Below are 20,975 nucleotides of genomic sequence, written 5' to 3' on the forward strand. Positions count from 1 at the left end.
GTCCTTGATTCCAAATCATGCTTTACTTATTTCCACAAGACCATGTTCCCCATGTGGGAAAGTGCAAATCCAAAAGTGATACTATGATTTCTTACTGAAGAGTGACATGTGAGCTTTAACAGTGTATGTGAATTAAAGGATTTCTGGGAGGAGCCTGACTCAAAGTGGCCTTTACAGAACTCTAAAAATATATTGCAGTGCGTGACCATTGCCATAGATTTGTCATGAAAACTTGGAAGAATTTTTCAGTTCCTTAACTGTTACTTCCATGTGATGACTGTACATTATACTCACTGTCTGTGCAGGGTGAACTCCTACACTAGCTTAATCTGCCAGCCAGATATGCGTAAGGTCTGAATTGTGAAGGGTATGGATAGTTTGTTACCAAAAGGATTACTTGGGTGAAAAAATTTAGTCCCTTTCTTGGAGGAGAATGCTCATCAACTAAATCTGTATCCCAGATTTTCAATAAAACAGGTTTTTCAAAATGTGGTTGTCTTTTCTTCAAGATCAAACTTACAGCAAGAACTAGGCAGTCATTCCCAAAACACCCAGCAACATCATGGCTTGAGATACTGTCATAAAGTAAGGTACAGGAGATTCTGCTTCAAGTTTCCTCTTTGAGCTAGGTGGAACAATGGCTTGAACCATATTGCTTTACATCCAAAGAGGAGTACCATCAATGGAGGTCTTTCTATTCACTGAGAGTGCAAACTCACTGTTTGCAGCCTTTGTTCTCCTGACAGGTATAGGTACAAGTAAAGCAGTAGATTTTTTCACCAGCACAGTGTTTCCATCTCTTCTGGCTCGATTTTTTTACACTATGAAGTCTATCTACAGGATATTAGGCCTGCTAATCTTTATTTCACTGAGGACGAGACTTGCTTCTTTATCTTTGTGATAACACAAAAGTCTGAAAGGATCGGAGTCCCCAGCAGACTTGAGCTGAGGACAAAATTTCTGGCATGCACTAGGCTGTAGCTTGCTGTTACTGCTTTTTTTTCTCTCTATTCCGGGACAGAAATAGGGGCTCCTGCCTACACAGTTTTACACTCTTCCTTTATCTGTGTGTTAATTCCTTGCAGGCAGCTGTATAGTGTAGCCATACAGTTCTCAACTGTATAATGTGTTCCAAAGTGTCCAAAATGCATGAGACTTCTGTCTGTGAGACAAATTTAACTGCTCGAGTGTAAATTCCACTTGTCTGACTCAGAAGACAGAAGGAAACAGTGTTTTGGCCTCCTCTATTGTGGAGTGCAGTTTCCAAGACTTCCTCAAATTCTTGTTTGAACTAAAATGCATCTTTGAAAGAAGCATCCAGCCCTCATTTGAAAGCTCCTCACAATGAAGAATCCATCCAAGTTGTTCACAAGGTAATTACTTACAGTTAAAAATGTGCCTTTTATCTTGAATGTCATCTTTCAGTATCCAGCTGTCAGAGCTTTTACCTTTTGTCTGCTAAACTGAAATGCATGCTGTGATATTGCTCTTTTCACTATAGGTATTTATAAACCGAACAAGTCATTCCTCAGCTTGCGTTGTTAAAGTAACTGTTTAAGCTCTCAATTTTTTCCCATCCTTTGTTCATCTCTGGTGCTCTTCTTCATATCCCTTAAAATTATTTAAATGCATTTTTAAGTGGAGCACTTAAAGCATAACAGCATTGCAAAGAGTTCTGCCATATCGACTTTCCCTACTGCTACTATCTCTCATTTTAGTAGCACCTATGGTCTGAAGACTAAATCTTCTGTGGACCTGCTAAGGTTAGTGACCTCCTGTCCCTTAAGTATATTTCCGTAGTCCTTTGAATTCAGTTTGCATCCGGAAAGCAGGTCAAACTGATTTTAAGTCACCAGTCTCATACATTACTAACATCTGCTTCCTTCCTTCTAAGCTGTTTCATCTTTAGTTATAAATAATTCTATGTTGTATTCCAATTTAAAATAATATTAAATGACGTAGTCAGGAGCAAATTTTAGGCTGTTTTTGTTTCAGTGGAAGAAGGCAATGTTTGACAGATTACTATATACAATCAAGGGACCATAGTTGTAATACATTTCACACCATCCAGTTAATTTCATATAATTCTGGCATCAGAGTGTGTCACATAGCACATTTCAAATACCCATCAGAGGTATAAATATATCCTTGTTTTTGTCCTCCCATCAATTTCCAATTCCATTTAATTAAAGTAAGGTCTCAATTTTATTTGACCAGTTCTATTTCTTTTAAGCTTCATTAATTTCAGTTATTTTTGCTTTATACCTGCTTAATCAAAAATTACAGGTTGTTCTAATGTTTTCTCTATGTTCTGCAGTCAATGTTCGTTCAGATCCGTCTTCCTATCTTCTGAAAAACTGCAGCTGTATTAGATTTTCCCTCCCCTAAGTCCACTGAAATCTTGCCTAGCAGTCTGAAATTCATTGCAAACACATTGCTGGTCCATAGAGCTTTTTGTTAGTTTGTGTTAAATTTTCAACCATGACTTATTCAGACTTGCTGACTTAAAAATATTTAGCAATTGTTGTTTAAAATATCTTATTATTTTACTTTTTGAAGTGGAAGTCAAGCTGTTGTCATGATATGAGAAGAATACATCTGGCCTTTCTCTGATCACTTATTCTCTTGATTTTTTTTCTGGAATGCTTTTGCTATTCTGCACTGCAGCAGTATGATTTCCATCTTGAAATGGAGCGGTGCCAGTTTAAAGATTCCTCCTACATCTCATGCATTTCAAGAAATGGAGGAAGTAGGGCTTTTCAGGACTGAAAGAGGAGTTTCCTCAACTTCTTCATTGTTTTCTTTTTATTGTGATTAAATTAATTGGATTAGTTTAATGGAACTGGAATGCCTCTTACTATGACCACTTAGGCAATTTCACGTTTTTTTCCATAACAGTAGCAGGGTTTTTTTTTAGGCCACTTAAATTTACCAGAGCTAAGAAATCCAATAACAGACAGAAAACCAATGCTTATTGTTTTTTAATAGATAGTACTGCTTGAAAAATTGATGTGCTTTGAATGGAAAACTCACGTGCTTTTATTGGAAATGAAAATGCACTTTGTCTGGAAGCTCAGCGTTTTGCAGCATTGGTCGTAGCATCCATTTTCCAGTGAATCTTAAGCAGTGTGGAAATGCTCTGGGCAGTGTGGGTGGGCAAAGATATTTCCCTTTACCTTCATCACCTTTTGAATCGTTTTGGGTTTCCTGTACAGGAAATGGGACCCTAGCTTTGAAGAATGGTTCCATCACCTCATGCTGAAGAAGCAGAATCTCCTGTAGCAGGTCTCCTGAGGTGAGAATAAAACTGCACCTCCTAAAGAAATTCTTAGCTCAGCAAATGCAATTTTTTCCACAATGCCCCTAAAATGTCTAATTTTAAAAAATGAAAATAAAATAAAGGGTTTTATTTAGTACAGAACACTGCCATACCAGACAGACCTTGTGCTATACTTCACAGAGGCAGTTTAATGCAATGAGAATTTTGTGAGTTTTGTGCTTAATGTGTAGAGTAAATTATGAATAGGTACTAGGAAAATTATTTTTACCCAGAATAAATGTTAATAATGCTTATTATATTGTGCTACAGTTGCTTCCCACCCAGAAGTTAACAACAATATCATCAGCAGTTTTTCAAAAAGTGAGTCTTATGTGCTACAAAATACAGTGTCAAATCAGTTTTTATGCAGTCAGGGTATTCTCAAGGCTGGTGATGTGTTGTCAAGACAGCAGCATTTCAACTGGAAGGGGGCTGTTTTTGTCTTGACACACCAAAAGAGCCCACATGAATTACGGTATTTGGTATGTATGGTATGGTTTTGTCACTGAGAAGGTGATCGTGACTGTCGTAAGGCTGCAGGTAGCAAGGCAGCAGTCTGACTGATACCAAGTAGGCTATCAGTGTTACCTGCTGGACATGCATATAACAACACATGAAATACTATGAAGTTATAAAATCTCAGTTTTATTCAAGGTGCCCACTAGCATCCCAGTTCTTAGAAGTATTTGATCCTTTGAAACGTGTTTTTGCTAAAAGTTGTCTCCCATGCTAATGCTAGTGCTATGCAGCATGGCCAAACATGCTCGGAGTTCAGGAGAGGACAGCTTTTATCACACTGAGCTTGGCTTTCCCATCTCATTATTCATTATTCTACCCCTGACCATGCTTGCAACACTTCTTGCACAATAAAGCTTTCTAAGTTCACTCTGAAGTGGGTGGCTGACATCAATTACATGAGAAAGGGCCAAAATGAATTCCCAAACATTTGTTTCCACACTAATTGCACAAGTAAGGCAAGTCTGGACTTGAAGATAATCATTTGAATACTAAAAAGCCTCCAAATGGATAATGGGAGCTGCAGCCAGTCCAAACTGGAAGAAAAAGAGAGGTGACTGTGCTTGAGGTTTCATTGCTGCAGCATTTGTGGTCTGCAATGACAGCGCATCAGTAGAGACTGCCACAGTTAGAGAAGCAATGTTGTTCAGCATGAGGGGGTGTGTGGAGGCACCAATGGCTCTGACAAGCTTGTAGCGGTTAAAAATGAAGCTGAGCATCCAGGAGATGCACCTTCTGGCCACAGCCATGCGGTTTACTTCTATGAAAATCTATGAGATGTGAACTTAAGGCTTGCTTGCACATGACAAATGCTACCCTGCTCATTTTTTTCTGCTGCCAAACTTGAAGCAGTGAAATTAAGCAAAGCAGAATGATGCACTGCCTCTGTCTGATCCTGAAGCCAGCAATGTTACAGGAAGCATCACTGCAGTTTGTACGGCTTTCTTCTTTCAAATTCCATCGCTTCTCCAGCACAGTAACACCTTCCAACCAGAGATACTGCAGCCATCTGATGTAAATCTGATGTAAATGTTATCGGTGTGCTTGGCTGGGTGACTGGAAGCAGATGAATGCCAATAAAATAAAGATTTTGAATTCCCAGGGGTGAGATTACTTCCTGATAGCACTTTTCCTGCTCTCTGTCATTATAACAGCTGTGCACGGTTGAGCATATATGGGGAGTACCTGTGCGATCAGTTCATCTAGATGTAGTGGCAGTTAGTTCAAGCACTCAGCAGTCCTGCGAAGAATCACCATTACCTCTTAAAAAATAAAGACAATAACAGCAATAGGCCACTGCCTGCATCTTGTATTAGTATGGAGAAGGGAGGAAAACAGTTTGTTGTTCCCCAAAGTCTAACTTAACTTGGGAGCATTTCCATAATTCCATTATTGCTCCCGGTTCTGATGTGAGATCAGTTCTTAGCACATCATTTTTCAGTAGATGGGATAAATCATTTAAAATATAAATGTGACTCAAAAGAAGTCTCTGTGTGCCTGGAATTGTTTCTGCTTGGAATGGAACCAAATATAGCAGCACTCAATTCTTGAACTCTTTCATGCATTTCCATGGCACTCAAGCTGCAGGTCAGAACTGCTTTAACCCAAATGTTCATAGCATTCATAACAACATGAAATTGATATTGGCAATTATGTGCATACTTACTGTCCAACAGGTTGTACCATTAGCACTGACATATCTGACGTATACTTTTGGGCTTTTTACTTTTTTGAGATTTCCCTGGTCTCTATTTCAAAGAAGGTCTTGATGTAGAGGTGGTATTTATGATGTGTAATATCAGCTCTCAATCTTGTTTTAGTGATTGGGATAACAGTGCTCTCAGTGCACTGTAATTTTCCATTCCTTTTTCCATAGTCTAAAAAATCACATCAGGTAAAAGATAAAATAAGAGAACTTTGAATGAGGAACTGGTCGCCATATGGCTGACGCCCAAAATCTCAGCAATTTGAGGGGATGGAAGCAGAAAAAGATGAAGTAAATTCCACAAAATTTGTACCATAAGTAGGTGGCAGCTGCTAGAAAAGAAAAACAAAAGCAGAAAGGAAAAAAACACTGATAAGCAATGCTATGAGGATGCACGAAAATAGATCTTAAGGTAACCATCCACACGTAATATCCTGATCTTTTTACCAGATTTCTTATTAAAAAATCGTGTCTCTGTATTTTTTCCCATTTGATCTGGATTTATAATCTGAAATATATTTTGATGGTGGAAATGAACTCACTCGCTGCCATCGCTGGTTACTTGTTGTTCTTCCCTCCTCTTTTCTCTGGCCAAAGAGAATGCTGTAGGCTTAGGTTCATGACTTAATGCTGTGAATCACACCCAGCTCTAAAGCACCTGGCACCATCGTCACCACTGCTGCATGGAATAATTTAAACAACAATATATGATTGGAATTGAGATGGTCTAAGGCTCTGTTCCTTCTATCCTTGGACAAAGCACTTGGATCTTCTTAACTATAATGTAAGTATATAACTAAAGAAAAAACAACAACAACATTTGTTTCTTATTGTAAAATCTTTAAATTTCTCTTGTAAGAATTGCAATATTGGTATTTTCTCCAAGTCATGGCTGTGGGCTGCCGTGGTTCTGGTACTGAATTTTCTAAAGGCTGAACATCTGTGTAGTTGTACTAACCTATAATTTGTTTCATTTTAGTGAACTAAACTATATGGCTGCTGGGCTAATTTCCCCTAATGCAATGCCACCAGTGAGTATAGAAACTTACTCCTTATGGAAAACTGAATGGAAGGTACATGGAGACTAAAATCTCTTTTTGTATGCCTAACAAGGGAAAAATTTAAAATATCTCCACGTTGACAAGGCAATGGGTGTAAAGAGGGTGATAGCTGGCTGTGTTGCATACAAACCCTCTCCAGCTTTTGTGGTGTAAGCAGACATCTATCTTGCCCACACACATATATTAATTCATGCCTACACATGTCTTTTTCCTCCCTGGTGTGTAAACTTGCTCAATAAACTGTAGTAATGCGACATGTGAAATAGAGGTCAAAAGCCTGGAGGCTTATCAGATGTTACATTTTCTTATCTAAAAAAGTTACAGTGTTTTAAATCAGAAAAACATGTTGATCTCAGTCCCGGAAGGCACTGAGTTCTGCAGCCAGACCAAGAGAACTTAGAAACAAATGACTGAAATGAAAGATGCGAGTAGTTCAGCTGTAGTTATGGGACTACGACTATGTTTGAAACTCTTTGTTTAAATCTTTTCTCCTATACTGTGTCACTCTGCAACTGGTAGGACTGAGAGCATTTTCATTATTGTCTTCTGTCCTGATTGTACATGCCTATTGATATTGTTATCACAATATTATATTAGTATTATTATATCTTATATTAATAGCTGAAATAATTAAATGTCTACTTTCTCCTTTTTGATATTTCCCAAACACTGCGCTGATCTCCCATTCTTCTACTCTTTTCCAATGAGCTGCTATGTTTTCCTGTATTAGAGAAAAATACAGGAAAAATATTTTCCTGTGTTAGAGGAAAAGTAAACTGAAGAACGGAAAGAAAGAACATCCTAAAATGATGTCAAAATTCAACAACGATCTTAAATCTGTTCTGACATCACGCCTTTCGTGTGTTTATGTAGCTGCTCTGTGTAAGGATCATGTTATTGCCAGAGGTTTTTGATTGGCAAAGTTTCCTATCTGAAAGCTGTATTATAGGAATTTAGCATACCTAACGGTATGGAATGAAAAAGATTCCTTGTATTTTTTTTTTGTTGTTGTTGTTTGTTTGTTTCAAGTTCATTTGCATTCTGAAATGCTGTCATCTTATTCCGCAGGCTCATACAGAGTTTGTCCATCACACTATAATTTGTAGTCTGGATTGGCATACTCCTTCATGTGTTTCACACTTTCCTACTCTTTCTGTTAACATAATACATACCCTAATGAGCACCCTCCCTTCCCCCAAATTCATCCTTTCCCAGAGGGTGCTAATAGCTGACTGGATGGTGCCGAACCAGTTTTCAGCAAATTAGTTCAACAGGAGCGGTCAGTGCACAGAGCCAAAGGCAGATCGTCGGGGGTAGGATGTGTTTGCCTCCAGCCTGATTACAGAAGTTCTTGTATCCCAAACCCACATCTGGCAGAAAGCTTCTGTGATACATGAAAGATTTTTATCTGAGCTAAAGGGTTTTTGATGTGCAGCCCAGACAGTAGAATTTCTGAGCTGATGGTATTTCCTGCTGCAGGCCATCAGCTCTGCCCAGGCTGACTGTGCCTGCCAGCTGCAATGATTGTATGGGCAAATTTCTGAAACCCCTATAGACTGCATAGCTTCCCTGAAGCAATGGGGTGATGTGAAGTGGTGTTTGGTTGAATTCATACGCACTGAATATGCTCCAATTCTGAGAACCAGAAACTGAGTCTTATTATTTACTTTGAAATTCCAGTTCTCCTGGCATTAGAAACACATGAGCTTTTTTGTTTGTTTTTATTCAGAAGTTAATGGAGATCTGTTTCCACAAGCTCTGAAAGAGATTTTAGATCTCCTTAAACAACATGACTGATAGCTTAGTAGAGCTTCATTACCACCTTTTGCTTCCTGCAGTCAGTAACTTTATTTCCATATTCACAGAGAACATCTAACAGGAGTCTTAAATATCAAACTCTACATGTAATGTAATAAGCTGACACTTGAAAGTTGTTGGCAGGAGGGACAGTTTTCCCAAGATTTAAAGGAACTTTCATTGCTCAAAACATTGATCATAGCATTGAGTATTTGGTAGTCTTTATCTATTGAAACACTTTCTGCTTTAGGTAGTGGTGTTTTGAGTTTTCTCTCAATATGTTTTTCTTGCATCTGGACTCAGGACCTGGTTGACTTTGGCAGGTCATATTTAGACCCACAAGGATTGATTATGTTGTACTCATCAACAGTTTCCTCCCAGCAATCATAAGCCACAGGGAGTCCTGACTGATGATGTTGGACCTGTCCTTTGTTTTTGCTTCCTAAGGCTCACATCCTTCCCTGAAAACAGCCTCTGTGACAAGACTTTATCCAGCAGTTGCTTGTTAACTCCCAGGACATTCTAATTTGGGTCCACTGTGTTAACTCCTTCACTACTGCAGGTTTAAGATTTTTAAGGGTACACTGTTGGAAAAGCCTATTTATTGCATTTTCAGCAATCTTATGTCACATAGGTACAAGTCTTCACTTCTTCCTATCTAATATAAACAGCTGAGAGACTGACTTAACATCTAATGGGAACCTTCCAGTCAGGCATGATGAAAACCTGAATCTGGGAATGACTGGTGGCAAAAACAGAGAGAGAAAAGCAACTAAATAACATACTAGAGACTAGGCATCCCCCTAAGCCTGTGGATAAACAGCAATAATAGGAAATTCAAGTTGCTAACTATTCAAGATCAAGACAGATTAACAGCAGCGCTAAGAAAATCAGTAGCAGACAAATGGAACTTTCCCATCCCCACTGATCACAGGTGAGTATTCTCTTGTGCATGCGGAGCTGGTTACTGCCATTCACCCCCTTCCATTTTCAAAGCAAATTGTTGCAATGTGTTCCATGTATTTTCAATTCACATCAGTTCTGGAACTGCTGTTAAGGTGTCTGCCAGAACGTTAAATGAGGCACTGTGCAAGGTACTTGACACCAGCACTTGGGAACTTGTATTTTTTCTTTGTAAATACATGAGGAGACTTGGAAAATGCTGACTCTAAATCCTTAAGGGCCATGGGACTGTCCTGCCTGAGCACCATCATCTCTTGGCAGTTAGATCCTGAGGGAAACCCAATGCTAAGACCTCTTTGGTGTGGTGAAGATGATGCTGGCAGAATGCTTCCAGAGGAGATCAGAAGCATTAACTAGTCCATATTTGCTGACGTGTGGTGTAAGCTCCAAAATCTCTTTATTCCCTGTGCTTTCTGGAAGAGAACTGAAAAAGCAGAGAACCCACATTTGGACACGTTATTATTATATAACATTGTTATACCATCATACTATTTGTTAATGTATGTTGCTTGACATTATGTTTCTATCAGTGTAAACATCTAGAAGAGCAGTCTCCTTAGATGCTTTGAATTCTCTTCTCCGTTTACTTATTCATCTTGAACAAGTAGGTCATCACTTTATTCCAACCATGATAGCTCTGGTTGGTCCCTAAGTAACTTGAAGAGAACTGTTACACAGATTCTGCTCTTATGACTTAGGACTTCTACTCATTGAGCACCTGCTGATAGCATTATTTGTTATTCAGCTGAGAAAAGCCCTTTGAGTTCTGCTGGAGGGTTTTGAGGGGTTTTGTGCAGAAAATTATTAAAAATCTGTTTTCTTAGACTGGGCTTTCTCCATGTCTTTTCAGTCAACAATCAATAAAGGCAACTTGAATTGTGCTGTCATACCTCCTATCTCCTTCTGGATGTTGATGCATCATCCCTACCAACATAAAACCGCTTCTACTCTTACTGGGAACACATCTCTGATTGCTTTCCACTGACTGTTATAAAGATAGCTGCCCTCATCCCTGACCTTGGCTTTTCTTTTCCTCGCTACAGGACTGCCTGTCCTCCTCCAACTATCTTCTTACAGCTAATGAGTCCACTCATTCATTTATTCTGTCTCCTTGCAGGTATTTTTAGACTGTGATCATCTCCCTTGAGTTGGCTATTTCTTAAAGAAGATAAATGCTATTTCACCTCATCTTTTCTTATCTCTTCCCCATGCCTTATTACTTCAGAGTCTTCATGTTTCAACTCTGTATCCTTTGAATATATCCAGTGGAGACCTTTTGCATGCAGACCTGAATGATTGCCCAATAGAGTAGTATCACCTACTTCTTATTTGTGTAAGAGTTTTGCTATATATAAGAACTGATCTCTACTGGTTTATTTAGCATTTACATTCCTCAAATTGTTTTCCATTATTGATGCAAAGGCTTCTGAGGCCTTACAGATGGCACTATTTTTTTCAGGAAGCCACTCAGCGAAAGCCTGTGGTTTCTGTGGCAAGGAGTTGGGCAACAGGGAGCTTTTCCCCTCAGCCATTATCATTACTGGAGAAGAAATTATGGTCATCTGATTTTCCAAAGCCCAGAGAAGCCCTAGATGTTTTATATTTAAAATTGTTAGAAATACTTAGACATTGTCACAAGAAATCATGTTCTGAAATGCTTTTGCTATTGCGGCTGCTACTTAATAAAATGCAAATGGTAAGCACTAGCTCTCTAAGCACAGAAATTGGGAAGCTTTTATTTACCCTTATAAAACTTCAGAGCCATCAAATGGATTTAGCTGAGATTTTGTGACACTGCTGTTGAGCTAAGCCCTCATTTACCAATTCATAGCTAAGAGCAAAGGCTCTATTCAGAGCTGTTGAGCCCTGTTACATTTTCTGCCCAAGGATTTCTACAAGTGAATGCACAGGTATGACTGAGAAGGGGTGTCAGGACAGCTGGATAATCAAAGAGCTGCTTTCAGATGTTCCTGCAGAACTACTGATCTGCCCCAAATAGGGCAGTCCACGCAACTGGGAATGAGGAGAGAAATAAGCCAGTACAAGGAGTCACTGTAATGTTACATTTTTATAGCTCTTTTCATCCCAGAGGATCAGAACTGTAAAGACTCCATACATCTGAGAGTCCCACCACTTCTGCCGACATCCAGCTGTTTGCTGCAGGGGAAACATTTCACTGCACAAAATGACAACATGATGGTTTGCAGTCAGAACACAGATGTCTGAATAAGTCATGGGGAAGAACGATTGGGTGAAGGATAACTGTGGGGAGCCATGCTGTGGTTGCTCAAATTGAGATCCCCCTGGGCTGCAACATGGAGAAACCTTGCAGCGAGGGCAGTCAGCTCTGACTGGCAAAGGGCAGGCATGGCCCAGCATCAGTGAGCAGAGATAGCAGGCTCTGGGGGTAATTAACATCACTGCCTGCACAGGACTGTCCTCACAGGCAGTCCACCCAAGCTGTGAGCTGGCTGTGCCTTCCCCACAATGCCACCCCTAAAAAGCTCATGGCTTGGCAGCAGGCCCTGAATGCCATGAGCTGCACAAACTGCAGCATTCAAGCGCCAGCTGCAGAGGGTAAGAACATAATTTCTACTGATGTAAAACCTTGGGAGCCCTTTGCCTGTAGAGATATCTGATAAAAGAAGTTGTTGCATCAACTGATTGTTGGGACAAGAATAATTTTGGAGCCTGTCCAAGATGAGGTGCATGGCTCCGAGTGCTGCCAGCGACAAGGTGACTGTCTGCTCACCTTGGTGCCACCTCACCAGTGGGGAATAATTTACTTTGAGATGCTGTTTGTGGGCATTGATAACACTCAATTTTCTTGTAGCTTTCCACTGAGGTTTGTAGTGTAATTTATAAATAGTGATTAGAAAGCGTCTCCAAGTTGCCTGCTAGATGCATTTTTAGATTGGTCATTACATTAAAGTAGAAAGGGTGAAAAGACTTATCCAAAATGTTACATTGAATTACTGGCAAATTGATAAACACATCCTGACTTTTTCCTTCAGAATGTCTGTATGCATGAGGTAATAAACGTAGCTTCTGTCACATACAAAGACAGATAATGAACTGTTAAAAAGCATAATACAGCCACCATAAAAAGTCAAAACACTTTTTATTGTTCACAGTTAGTGCAAATACAGATTATTACACATTGCAATAGTAGTGCATTCATGCGAACACACACAGTGTGGAAGGGTTTGTATGCTACAAGTTTTAATTATCCAGTTAGGGTTTTTTCAGTATATTTTCATGGTTGCTTTGCTCATCACAATAGACTTTATTATTGATCCAAACGTGTATACAAGTGTGAAGCTATAGGACTGTGTGCCTCTGCTGTGGCTCATGAGGAATGCAAGGATGTGAGCACGTGTGCTTCTCTACCTGGGATAGAGAATGCATAGAGAGCATTTTTGAGGAAGGGAAAACACATTTTTCACGGCTTGTCAGCATATTCCCCAGCTTATTAAAGAGAAGCAATGGATTTCTGCCCAGCCCATATAAGCTGATGCAGTTTGCCAAAACAACAGCTTCTTGTTGCAGGTGCTGAGGAGCCCAGCACTATGATCCTGGTCAGTGTTGCTCATTCTTTCTTAAGGCACCTATTAGCATAGCATATCTGCACTGATCTCAAGGGCTGTTGCTGCAGCTGGAAAACAACTGACACGTTAGGCTGATTAATCCCTGTAGTAATTCCATTAACCTCCTTAATGGAGTTATAACATGGATGAATTTACCCCTCTGCAGCAACGTGAGAGGGAAGCGTTGCTCCAGAGAGCCTAAAAACATGGTGTGGCAGGGATGTCCGAGGTAAACATTTTTATTTTAGTGCAAAGCAAAGTGTCCTGATCCACTGAAACTGCTCCTGTTCCTGGCATTCAGAGCCCCTCACAGCACCAACAGTGTCGGTGCCCTCTGCAGAGTGTGGTGCAGGGGGACGTGGGCACATCCCTGAACGTGCTCTTGTCTCTGTCTTTCACCCAGCCTGACAGTACATTTCCTCAGACACAGCTTTCCATTCACCTCTGCATTGCCTCTCCCTTTGTTCTGCCTGATGCTGATTTATCTGCTTGCTGCAGCTTTGTCTGTGCTGCATTCCTGGACAAAGGGCTGCTGAAAGCATGTGGCAAAGCTGCAGTGTTGGCCTGTCATTGCACAGGGAGTGGGTTGCGACAGAAATGGAGAAATACTGGATTTCTCTCTGTTTCCTTCCTGGTTTTTGAGAGCAGATTAATCTGCTGCCATAGCCGTGTTCACAGCCTGCTCCTTTGGAGGCTTGATTGCATTGCAGGTCTGCCAGGGAGGGCTTCTCAGTGCTGTTGCCTCCAGAACGAAAGGGCCAAAGGCACCTTGGAGGCTCCAAGTGAGCAGATGTCAGTGTTGCAGCCTATCACAACAACCCAGGCTCTCAGGGAGCTCCTGCCGTAGCTTGTTTGGGGACATACAGGTGGCCGAGGGCCGGGAACTGAGATCAGGCTAATCCTGCTGCTAGTTCAAAGCCTGTTGCCATGTATGCAGGTGCAGTGATGCGACTACTAAGCTGCAGTATCTCTTCCTCTACATGGTTTGTGATCTCTGCATTAATAGGCTAAATTGATTCTCCTGGATAGCCGGTCCCATCCTCCTGCAGAGGCTGCAGTCTCAAGGGATGAAATGGCCAAGCTCCTCACAGTCCAGGAGCTGGGGATTGCTGCCCACAAGGGATGCACATGCAGGGTTTTTATTTCACTTTCTGCCTGCGGCAGTCGCTTCCCACATTCAGCATGGGGACGAGAAGCCCCAGCAGCCATCTCTTGCCGAAGACCTCCCGCAGATTCTCCCTCCAGGGCCGGGCTTTCACCACCATCCCCTTCCGCACCTGGTACCGTGTCTGACCACGCAGGATCAGCAGCAGCTGGTGGCAGCAGAACCCAGCACAGGCCAGCCCAATCCCAAGCCAGAGGTAGAGCATGAGGATGACAAACATCTCAGAGCTGAGCAGAGCCCCTGCACAATGACAGTCAGGGGAGGGGAACAGCAAAAGAAAGAGTTTAGGAATCTCTCACATGTCAGCATCGCACGCAGCCCTGAGGGCCTGGCTGGCCACATTGAGCAGCCATACAAGAAGTGAGTGAGGAGAAAGGTAGGGTGGTGAATAACGACATAAAATTGCTTTCCTTGTAGTGGCCAGGCAGTGCATCCCTTTCCTTGTAGTGCCCCAGGCAGTGCATCCCACTGGGGAGGTACTAAAATGGTGGCAGTCTCTGCAGAGTTCTCCTTTTGTTGTTAATGTGTGGTGTGGATTTCAGAGGCAGTCTCCAGAAGTGAAAGCATTTGTATGACTGCAGCTCTTTTGAAGAATATGAAATTATTTCAGCACCTGCCTGTTAAGCACAGGGACTCAGGGGTTCCCAGGCTCCTTTTGGAAGGAGATGCAGTTCTACAGCATTTAGATGCTTCCAGAAACCTTACTGTATGCATTAATACCAGGCAGACAGATCTGGGGCTCATCACTAGACATACATGTGCCCAGAGAAGCTATAGATCCCATCCATGGAGGGGATTGAGGACAGGATCGATGGGGCTCTGGGCAGCCCAAGCTGATGGGGAGGCAGCAGCCCTGCCCATGGCACAAGTGGGGACTGGGTGAGCTTTAAGGACCCCTCCAACCTAAACCATTCTGTGATATGTATGGTCACTGAACAAGAATATGTTTAAAAAAAATGAAAAATCAGTAATGCCTTTCCTACCATTTGACAAATACAGCTTTCACATGAATGCAATAAACTGAAACAGAAAACTTTCCCAAATGCAGTCCAAATTTCTTTCTTCAAGTTGCTACTAGAATACTCCATCCCACCTATGGTCCCTGAGCCCAGCCTGCCTGGCATGCAGGGTGGGAGCACAAATTTGGCACAGGCTTGCACCATGCGCTCAGACCTGAGCTCTGCCTGCAGGCCACTCTGAGGGCTGTTGGTGAGGGTGCTGCTTGCAGCCACGAACTATTGTATCATCCTGCTAAGAAAAGGCACCAGAGTTGTTCTGTGCTCTCTTTAATTGCAGCATCATCTAACGAGATATCATGAGATCCCAGTGGGCTTCATATGTCATGCAGCAAGGAGAGAACAGTGTCCAGGATGATGACAACCCCCCAGACCAATTCTATCAGAATAACTTAGGGGATCAAACTGGAAGTGCAGAGCCAAATACAGGTTTCTCTGCTCTTCTGCTGGACCTGTATGACAGGCATGTGTTCCCTTCTACAGCTGATTTCAGATGGGATGGAGCAGAGGAAAGGGACTTTCTTCTGAGCCTTGGAAGACAGCTGCAAGCTTTGTTTCTATGAGCTGCTGAAATTCAGCATCAAATAAGTAATTACACTCGTTTCCCTTTGCATTTGTTCAGCATCTCTCAACCATATTTTCCAGATGTGTGCATTTTTTAACCTTATTTAAAAATGCACGTATGCATTTTTTGTAGCTGCCCACAAAAAGCATTTTCTATCCATTCTTTCTTGGATCTGGCCTGACCTGTATTTATAGAAGTGCTCTTCATTTGCCCCTCATCACTACAGTCCACTTCAGTCTCCGGTTCATTTTGCTCTGACTGACCTGACGTGGTCTCAAGCTTATTACCATACGTTATCTATGCCAGAAAAACTGAATCACAGACTGAAATTATAGACTCTGGGTCAGACGCCAAAATATATGCTTGAGCACGGTCTGGGAAAACGAGCCAACCAAAAATTTTCCCAGCATGGAAGCAGGAAACACTGAGTTGAGCCTGAGATCAGCAAATTCAACTTCTGTCCTCTCCCTCCTCCCCAGCACCAAGGGCACCCTGGAGATGAAGGGTAAGGTTGTTTGTTTGTTTTTTTCCTGTTACAGCAGTGCTCTGTTTGGATCCCACCTAAGTAATGGCTGCATAAGAACATCGGGTGGGCAGTCCTTCTAGTCCTTCTAGTAACTAACTATTCCAGGTCATGTTTCTCTTTCCTGCATAGGAGGTAAATGAACTGATGGAAGCCCAGAAGGCCCTTCCTCCTGAGCAACCGAGGCACCTGCATGTTACTGTGTGCTGTCACTCCAGCTATGGCAGAAATTCCATGGGATCATGTTTCTGTGATTCTGTTGGCTCCTGGGTGCCCAAGCCCCCAACCTTGCCCTAAGCCCCTTCACATCCCATTCACACACTGCTGTGTGCCAACCTTGGCATTGTGGGTGCTGACACCAAAACTGGGGCACTCCAATGTCTCTTCAGACATGTGCCAGGACCCAGCTTGGTGCAGATGAGTCCACAGAATCAGGGAGAGAACTAATTCCTGGATAATCTTCTCCCACATCCCTGCTTTCCCTTCTAGGCTGATGTGCTGAGGAGAGCTTAGGCACCAAGGAAAAACATGCCAAGTGTTTTTAATGCTAGTGAAGCTCGTGCAACACTATTTACAAAAATTCTTTTGCATGGAAAAATGACTCCATAAAAATGTCATGGCAGGATTTCATGTTTATAGTCTCTCAGTGATTACCATGACGAATCTGTTCATTTGCCAAGTAGAGATATTTGTTTGTTTTCAGATGGCAACCCTGCAAACCCAGCCTGAAATCTGAAAGCAATCTGGGGCCTTTCTGGCTCTTGCATCACCAGCAATGGAGATCTCCCTATCAGATAATGATCAACAATTCTGGTGGCAGTGCACAAGCCAAAACAGACTCCAGGCCCTTCTTACTGTGCTCAGTTGAACCTTCAAAGCTAAAATATGTGGAATATCTATTTTAAACTGATCTAAATGTGCTCAGCATGAACTGCACATGGGGAAAATGGCATTTTTCAGCTGTCAATTTCAGAGCAGACTGCTGTTTGCAGAGTGACTTGCCCCAGATCAGGTTTTATCTAGCTCTTACATTTAGACGGAGAAAGGGAGGATGTTGGAGAGTTTGAGAGCATGGTGAAAGGTGAAGAGACAGGGCTGGCAAAGTGGGGGAAAAGGCACAAGAACAGAATGAATGGGAGGGAAGGAGAAATCCTGGGGACATTTACAGGAGGACGGGAAGAGAAGGGAAATCAGGAGAAGCAGAGGGACGAATAAGGGATGGTGAAAGGAAGACAGAGGTTTGCTTTGGGTGCAGAGCTCTTCCAGAGAGCAGGAATGGATAATTTGTCTTGGCTTTCTGTAGAGCTGCATCCCAAACTAGAGTCAACAGAGAGGTGTTTGATCACATTACATTAACAAATTGCTTGATTTCTGAAACATGAACCCAAATTCTCCTGTGCTAGAATCAGTAAGTTTGCTCTGACAGGAGGCAGGAGGTGGAGTAGGTGCATGAGTTGGATGAAGAGAGTGATCATATCTCCTCTGGGACACTCTCCGCATCTGCATGTAAGACTCCCCTCACCTGTAGTACAATGAATAAAATCTCCCTTCTCTGTCAAAATGCCTCATGCATGACCGCAGCCCTAGACCATCTCTGTCAGTCTGGTTACAGAGTGTTTTCCAGAGTACAACACATTATGAATAGGGCTGTATCTGTAACCTGGAGAGGGTCCCAGTCTCTGAAGCCTTTGCCTTTAAAGGAGGCTCTACCAAACACAGACAATTCTCCCCATGCCTGCACCCTCCCCCCACCCATCCTCACACACAGCCAAACAGCAAAGACCATGGCCACTATCCTGGAGCCCTGGAAGAAGAATGGGCTCCTCATGGCCAAGGAAGGATCCTTACCTGAGAAGAACTGGCTGATAGAGTGAGGCAGAAGTGTGAGGAAGGCGAGTGGGTTTGCAAAGGACATGGAGAGTGAAGCAGAAATGTAAGCCATGCCTGCCACCAGAGAGTCGAGGCAAGCCAGAGACGTGTAGAGGCAGAACATGATGAAGTTCCGCATGTTCCTGCTCCCAATGCAGTTCCCTGTGAAGAAACAGTGGTGGTCATGCCTCTGGGTGACTCTGGCACACAGTCTACAGTAGTGAGTGCTGGGCAAAGCTGAGCCAGGGGACCTGCTTCCATCCAGCCAGTCCGCCACCATTTCAGCTCCTTCGCCCAAGTTTAAGCCCTTGCCCAGTTCCTCAGGGGAGCTCTGGATCACGAGGATGTAGTTGCCCAGGGCATTAGCTGAGAGAAAGAGGAAGAGGGCCCCATGCAGCAGAGCAGGAGAGAAAAGTGGGGTGGTGGAGGGGTCTCTGAACATGCTGGGGATGAAGAGAAAGATCTGGAGGACGAAGGTCACTAGGGAGATGCACAAGAAGTAGGCTGGAGCAACAACATTGAGCAACCTGAGAACTAGCATTGCGGATTACGTTCCTGCAGGGGAGAGCAAGGAGAGGACGAACATCACCGCTCCGGCTGCACACTTCATCCTTCCATTTCCTGCCGGGTCCCCGGCCCCGCTCTGCTCCGGGAGAGCCCAGAGGCGGGGAAGCTCTCTCTCGCCGCCGCCCCACGGCCCCGGCGGGGCTCGGCAAAGGGGAACCCCAGAGCAGCGCCCGCTCCCCGGCGCCCGGAGGAGGCAGCCCGGCCCCGGCGTCTGGCTCAGGGGAATTCGCAGCGGCGGTGCCCCGGAGGGGCTGCGGAGGCTGAAGGGGGAGAGCTGGCTTCCTCGGTGTGCCGGCGGTATAGGCACCGCTTCGCTCGCCTAGCAGAGTCCCTCTGCCAGGCAGGGTCAGTTTTGGTATTGCATGAGAAGAAAAAAGGTGGTGCTGGAGGAGGGGGGAGTGAATTGGAAGGGAAGGGGGGAGGAGAAGGGGAGGGGGGAGAGGTTGCTCTAATCCACTGCAATACGGATCAAATCCAATGCTCTAATTTATCCTTTAAAGCCACGGATCTACAGATTACCTCTCTGACCGCTGCCCTGCTGTGCACAAAATTAGAAAATGCACAAAACAGCTGGTCAAGTGCTGTCCGGATGCAACCTGCGGCGCTGGTCTACCAAGCCGGGCGGCCTCGCAGCCGCAGCCGCGGCTCTGACCGGCTACAGCGCATCGGCACCTGCCGGACGGGCTCCCCCGGCTCTCTTTGTGCTCCCCTTGGCCCCGGAGCTCAGCCCGTACCGTGGGGACGCGGAGAGCCCGGAGGACCGAAGGCAGCTCGAAGCCAGTCCGGTCGCGGCGTGGATGCCCCGGCACCCCGATCAATCCTCGCCGGCAGCTCCAAAGAGCTCCCCGGCGCCGCGGTGCCTGCAGAGTCCCGGAGACTGTGGGCGGTCGGTCCCTGTGCACGCCGCCGCCCTGCAGCCCCCTTATTCCTGCTGCCCCGGTACCGCTCGTCTGGCACCTTCGAGCCGCCGTTACCGCCTCCATTCAAGCCGAGACCCCTGCTGCTGCCGCGTCGTAGAGCAGTCCGACCCCGCGCTCCTTCTCCTCCCTCCGTCTCCTTTTCCTTCTTTCCCTCCCATTCTGTTTTTTTGTAGTCCCACACTGTTCGGCTTTGTCCCTGTCCCCTGTCTCTGTCGCTGCCCCTGCCCTGTCTCTGTTCTTGCTATTTTTCTTCTCCCTCTCCCCCTCCCCAGCACGATCCTCTCCTTCTCCCCTCCTCACTCCACACCCCCGTCCCCGTCCCTTCCTATCCCCCTCCGTCCCGCGGACCAGGAGCTGTCCGTTCAGCACCGCCGCACGCCCTTCACCTCCCTCCGCGTTCTCACAGAGGCTCCGAGGGGGAACAAGCGTGTGCTCGGGGCCTTGAGGTGTCGCCGTCCCACGAGGCATCTCGTGCTCGAACCAGCATCTGAGGCAGGGGGAAACCGGGGGATAGTCTCTGCCTGGGTGGTTAGTGCTGCCCTGTACAACAGCACTTGTGTAGGAGAGGGTTTGGTGTATGAGCAGAGGTGCTTGGGCAACATGGCGGGCTGGTAGAAACCGTGCCAATATGTACTCTCCTCTGACAGCCGCACGACCTCTACCCCACTGCCCACCTACACACTCTCACACTGTCTACACTCGTGCTGTGCACAGCCTCTTATTCTCCCACACATCTACATGCTGCACCCACTCAGCTCCAATGAGAAGCATCCCTTCTCCCTCCACAGACAAACCACCCATGGCAGAGGAAGGGGAAAGAAGAGGACTGCTGGCTTTAGCCTTATCATAGGCCCAAGGCTTAATAGCCCACCTCAGCACACCCAGCAACAGATTGCCTCTCCCTTTGTCTGAATACACAGAGCAAAATCAAAATGTTTTTCTGGTCTCTTCTTCTAGGGAGAGAGAACTGGAGCAGAGGGTGGCTGTGCTTATCACTGACACATGCACCAGCTTGGAGGTTGGTGACAGCAACCAAGTTCAAGGGTTCTATATCAGAAATGGTTTTTTTCTTCCAGATAACTCTCATGATTCAACATTTCTGAGAAAAATGGAGACAACGATACTCGTAAAAGAAAGTGCAAACTAAGCCTGTAGGCGCTGGGTCTGCTGTGACAAACCACTAAGAGACACCTTCTGCAGAACTGAAAGGAGAGCTGCTCAGAACCAATCTAGCTTTCACTCCCACCTCCCTCATTCTCCTGTCATGACTGCTGAGAATAAAAATCCTCCAATATTCCCTCAACTCATCAATTTAAAGTAGACTGAGCCTTGCAATAAAGACGCATGACCCAGTGAGAATTTTATCTTTAAACAATCAGATATTGTTTCCTCCATATTTTAA

General features: G+C 44.2%; 1 protein-coding gene across 1 annotated transcript; it reads right to left on the minus strand.

The window, feature by feature from the left end:
* Positions 1-14,087: 14,087 nt before the first annotated feature.
* ZDHHC22 (zinc finger DHHC-type palmitoyltransferase 22) lies at positions 14,088-18,627 on the minus strand. The gene is made up of 2 exons (XM_042814715.1): positions 18,066-18,627; positions 14,088-14,353 (listed from the first exon to the last, which is right to left on the minus strand). Exons 1-2 carry the CDS (start codon positions 18,625-18,627, stop codon positions 14,088-14,090), a joined length of 828 nt encoding a protein of 275 aa, XP_042670649.1.
* Positions 18,628-20,975: the final 2,348 nt, after the last annotated feature.

Source organism: Centrocercus urophasianus, unplaced genomic scaffold (genome assembly GCF_019232065.1).
Source record: "Centrocercus urophasianus isolate 14NV4802_14NV808 unplaced genomic scaffold, USGS_Curo_1.0 seq_14, whole genome shotgun sequence".
In the NCBI taxonomy this organism is placed as follows: Eukaryota; Metazoa; Chordata; class Aves; order Galliformes; family Phasianidae; genus Centrocercus; species Centrocercus urophasianus.

What these genes read in the sequence shown, in the direction of transcription:
- ZDHHC22 (XM_042814715.1), bottom strand. Translation starts at nt 18,627, where the DNA reads ATGCTAGTTCTCAGGTTGCTCAATGTTGTTGCTCCAGCCTACTTCTTG. An exon ending in TATCAGCCAGTTCTTCTCAG is followed by an intron (nt 14,354 to 18,065) that starts GTAAGGATCCTT and finishes GTCATTGTGCAG; the next exon opens with GGGCTCTGCTCAGCTCTGAG.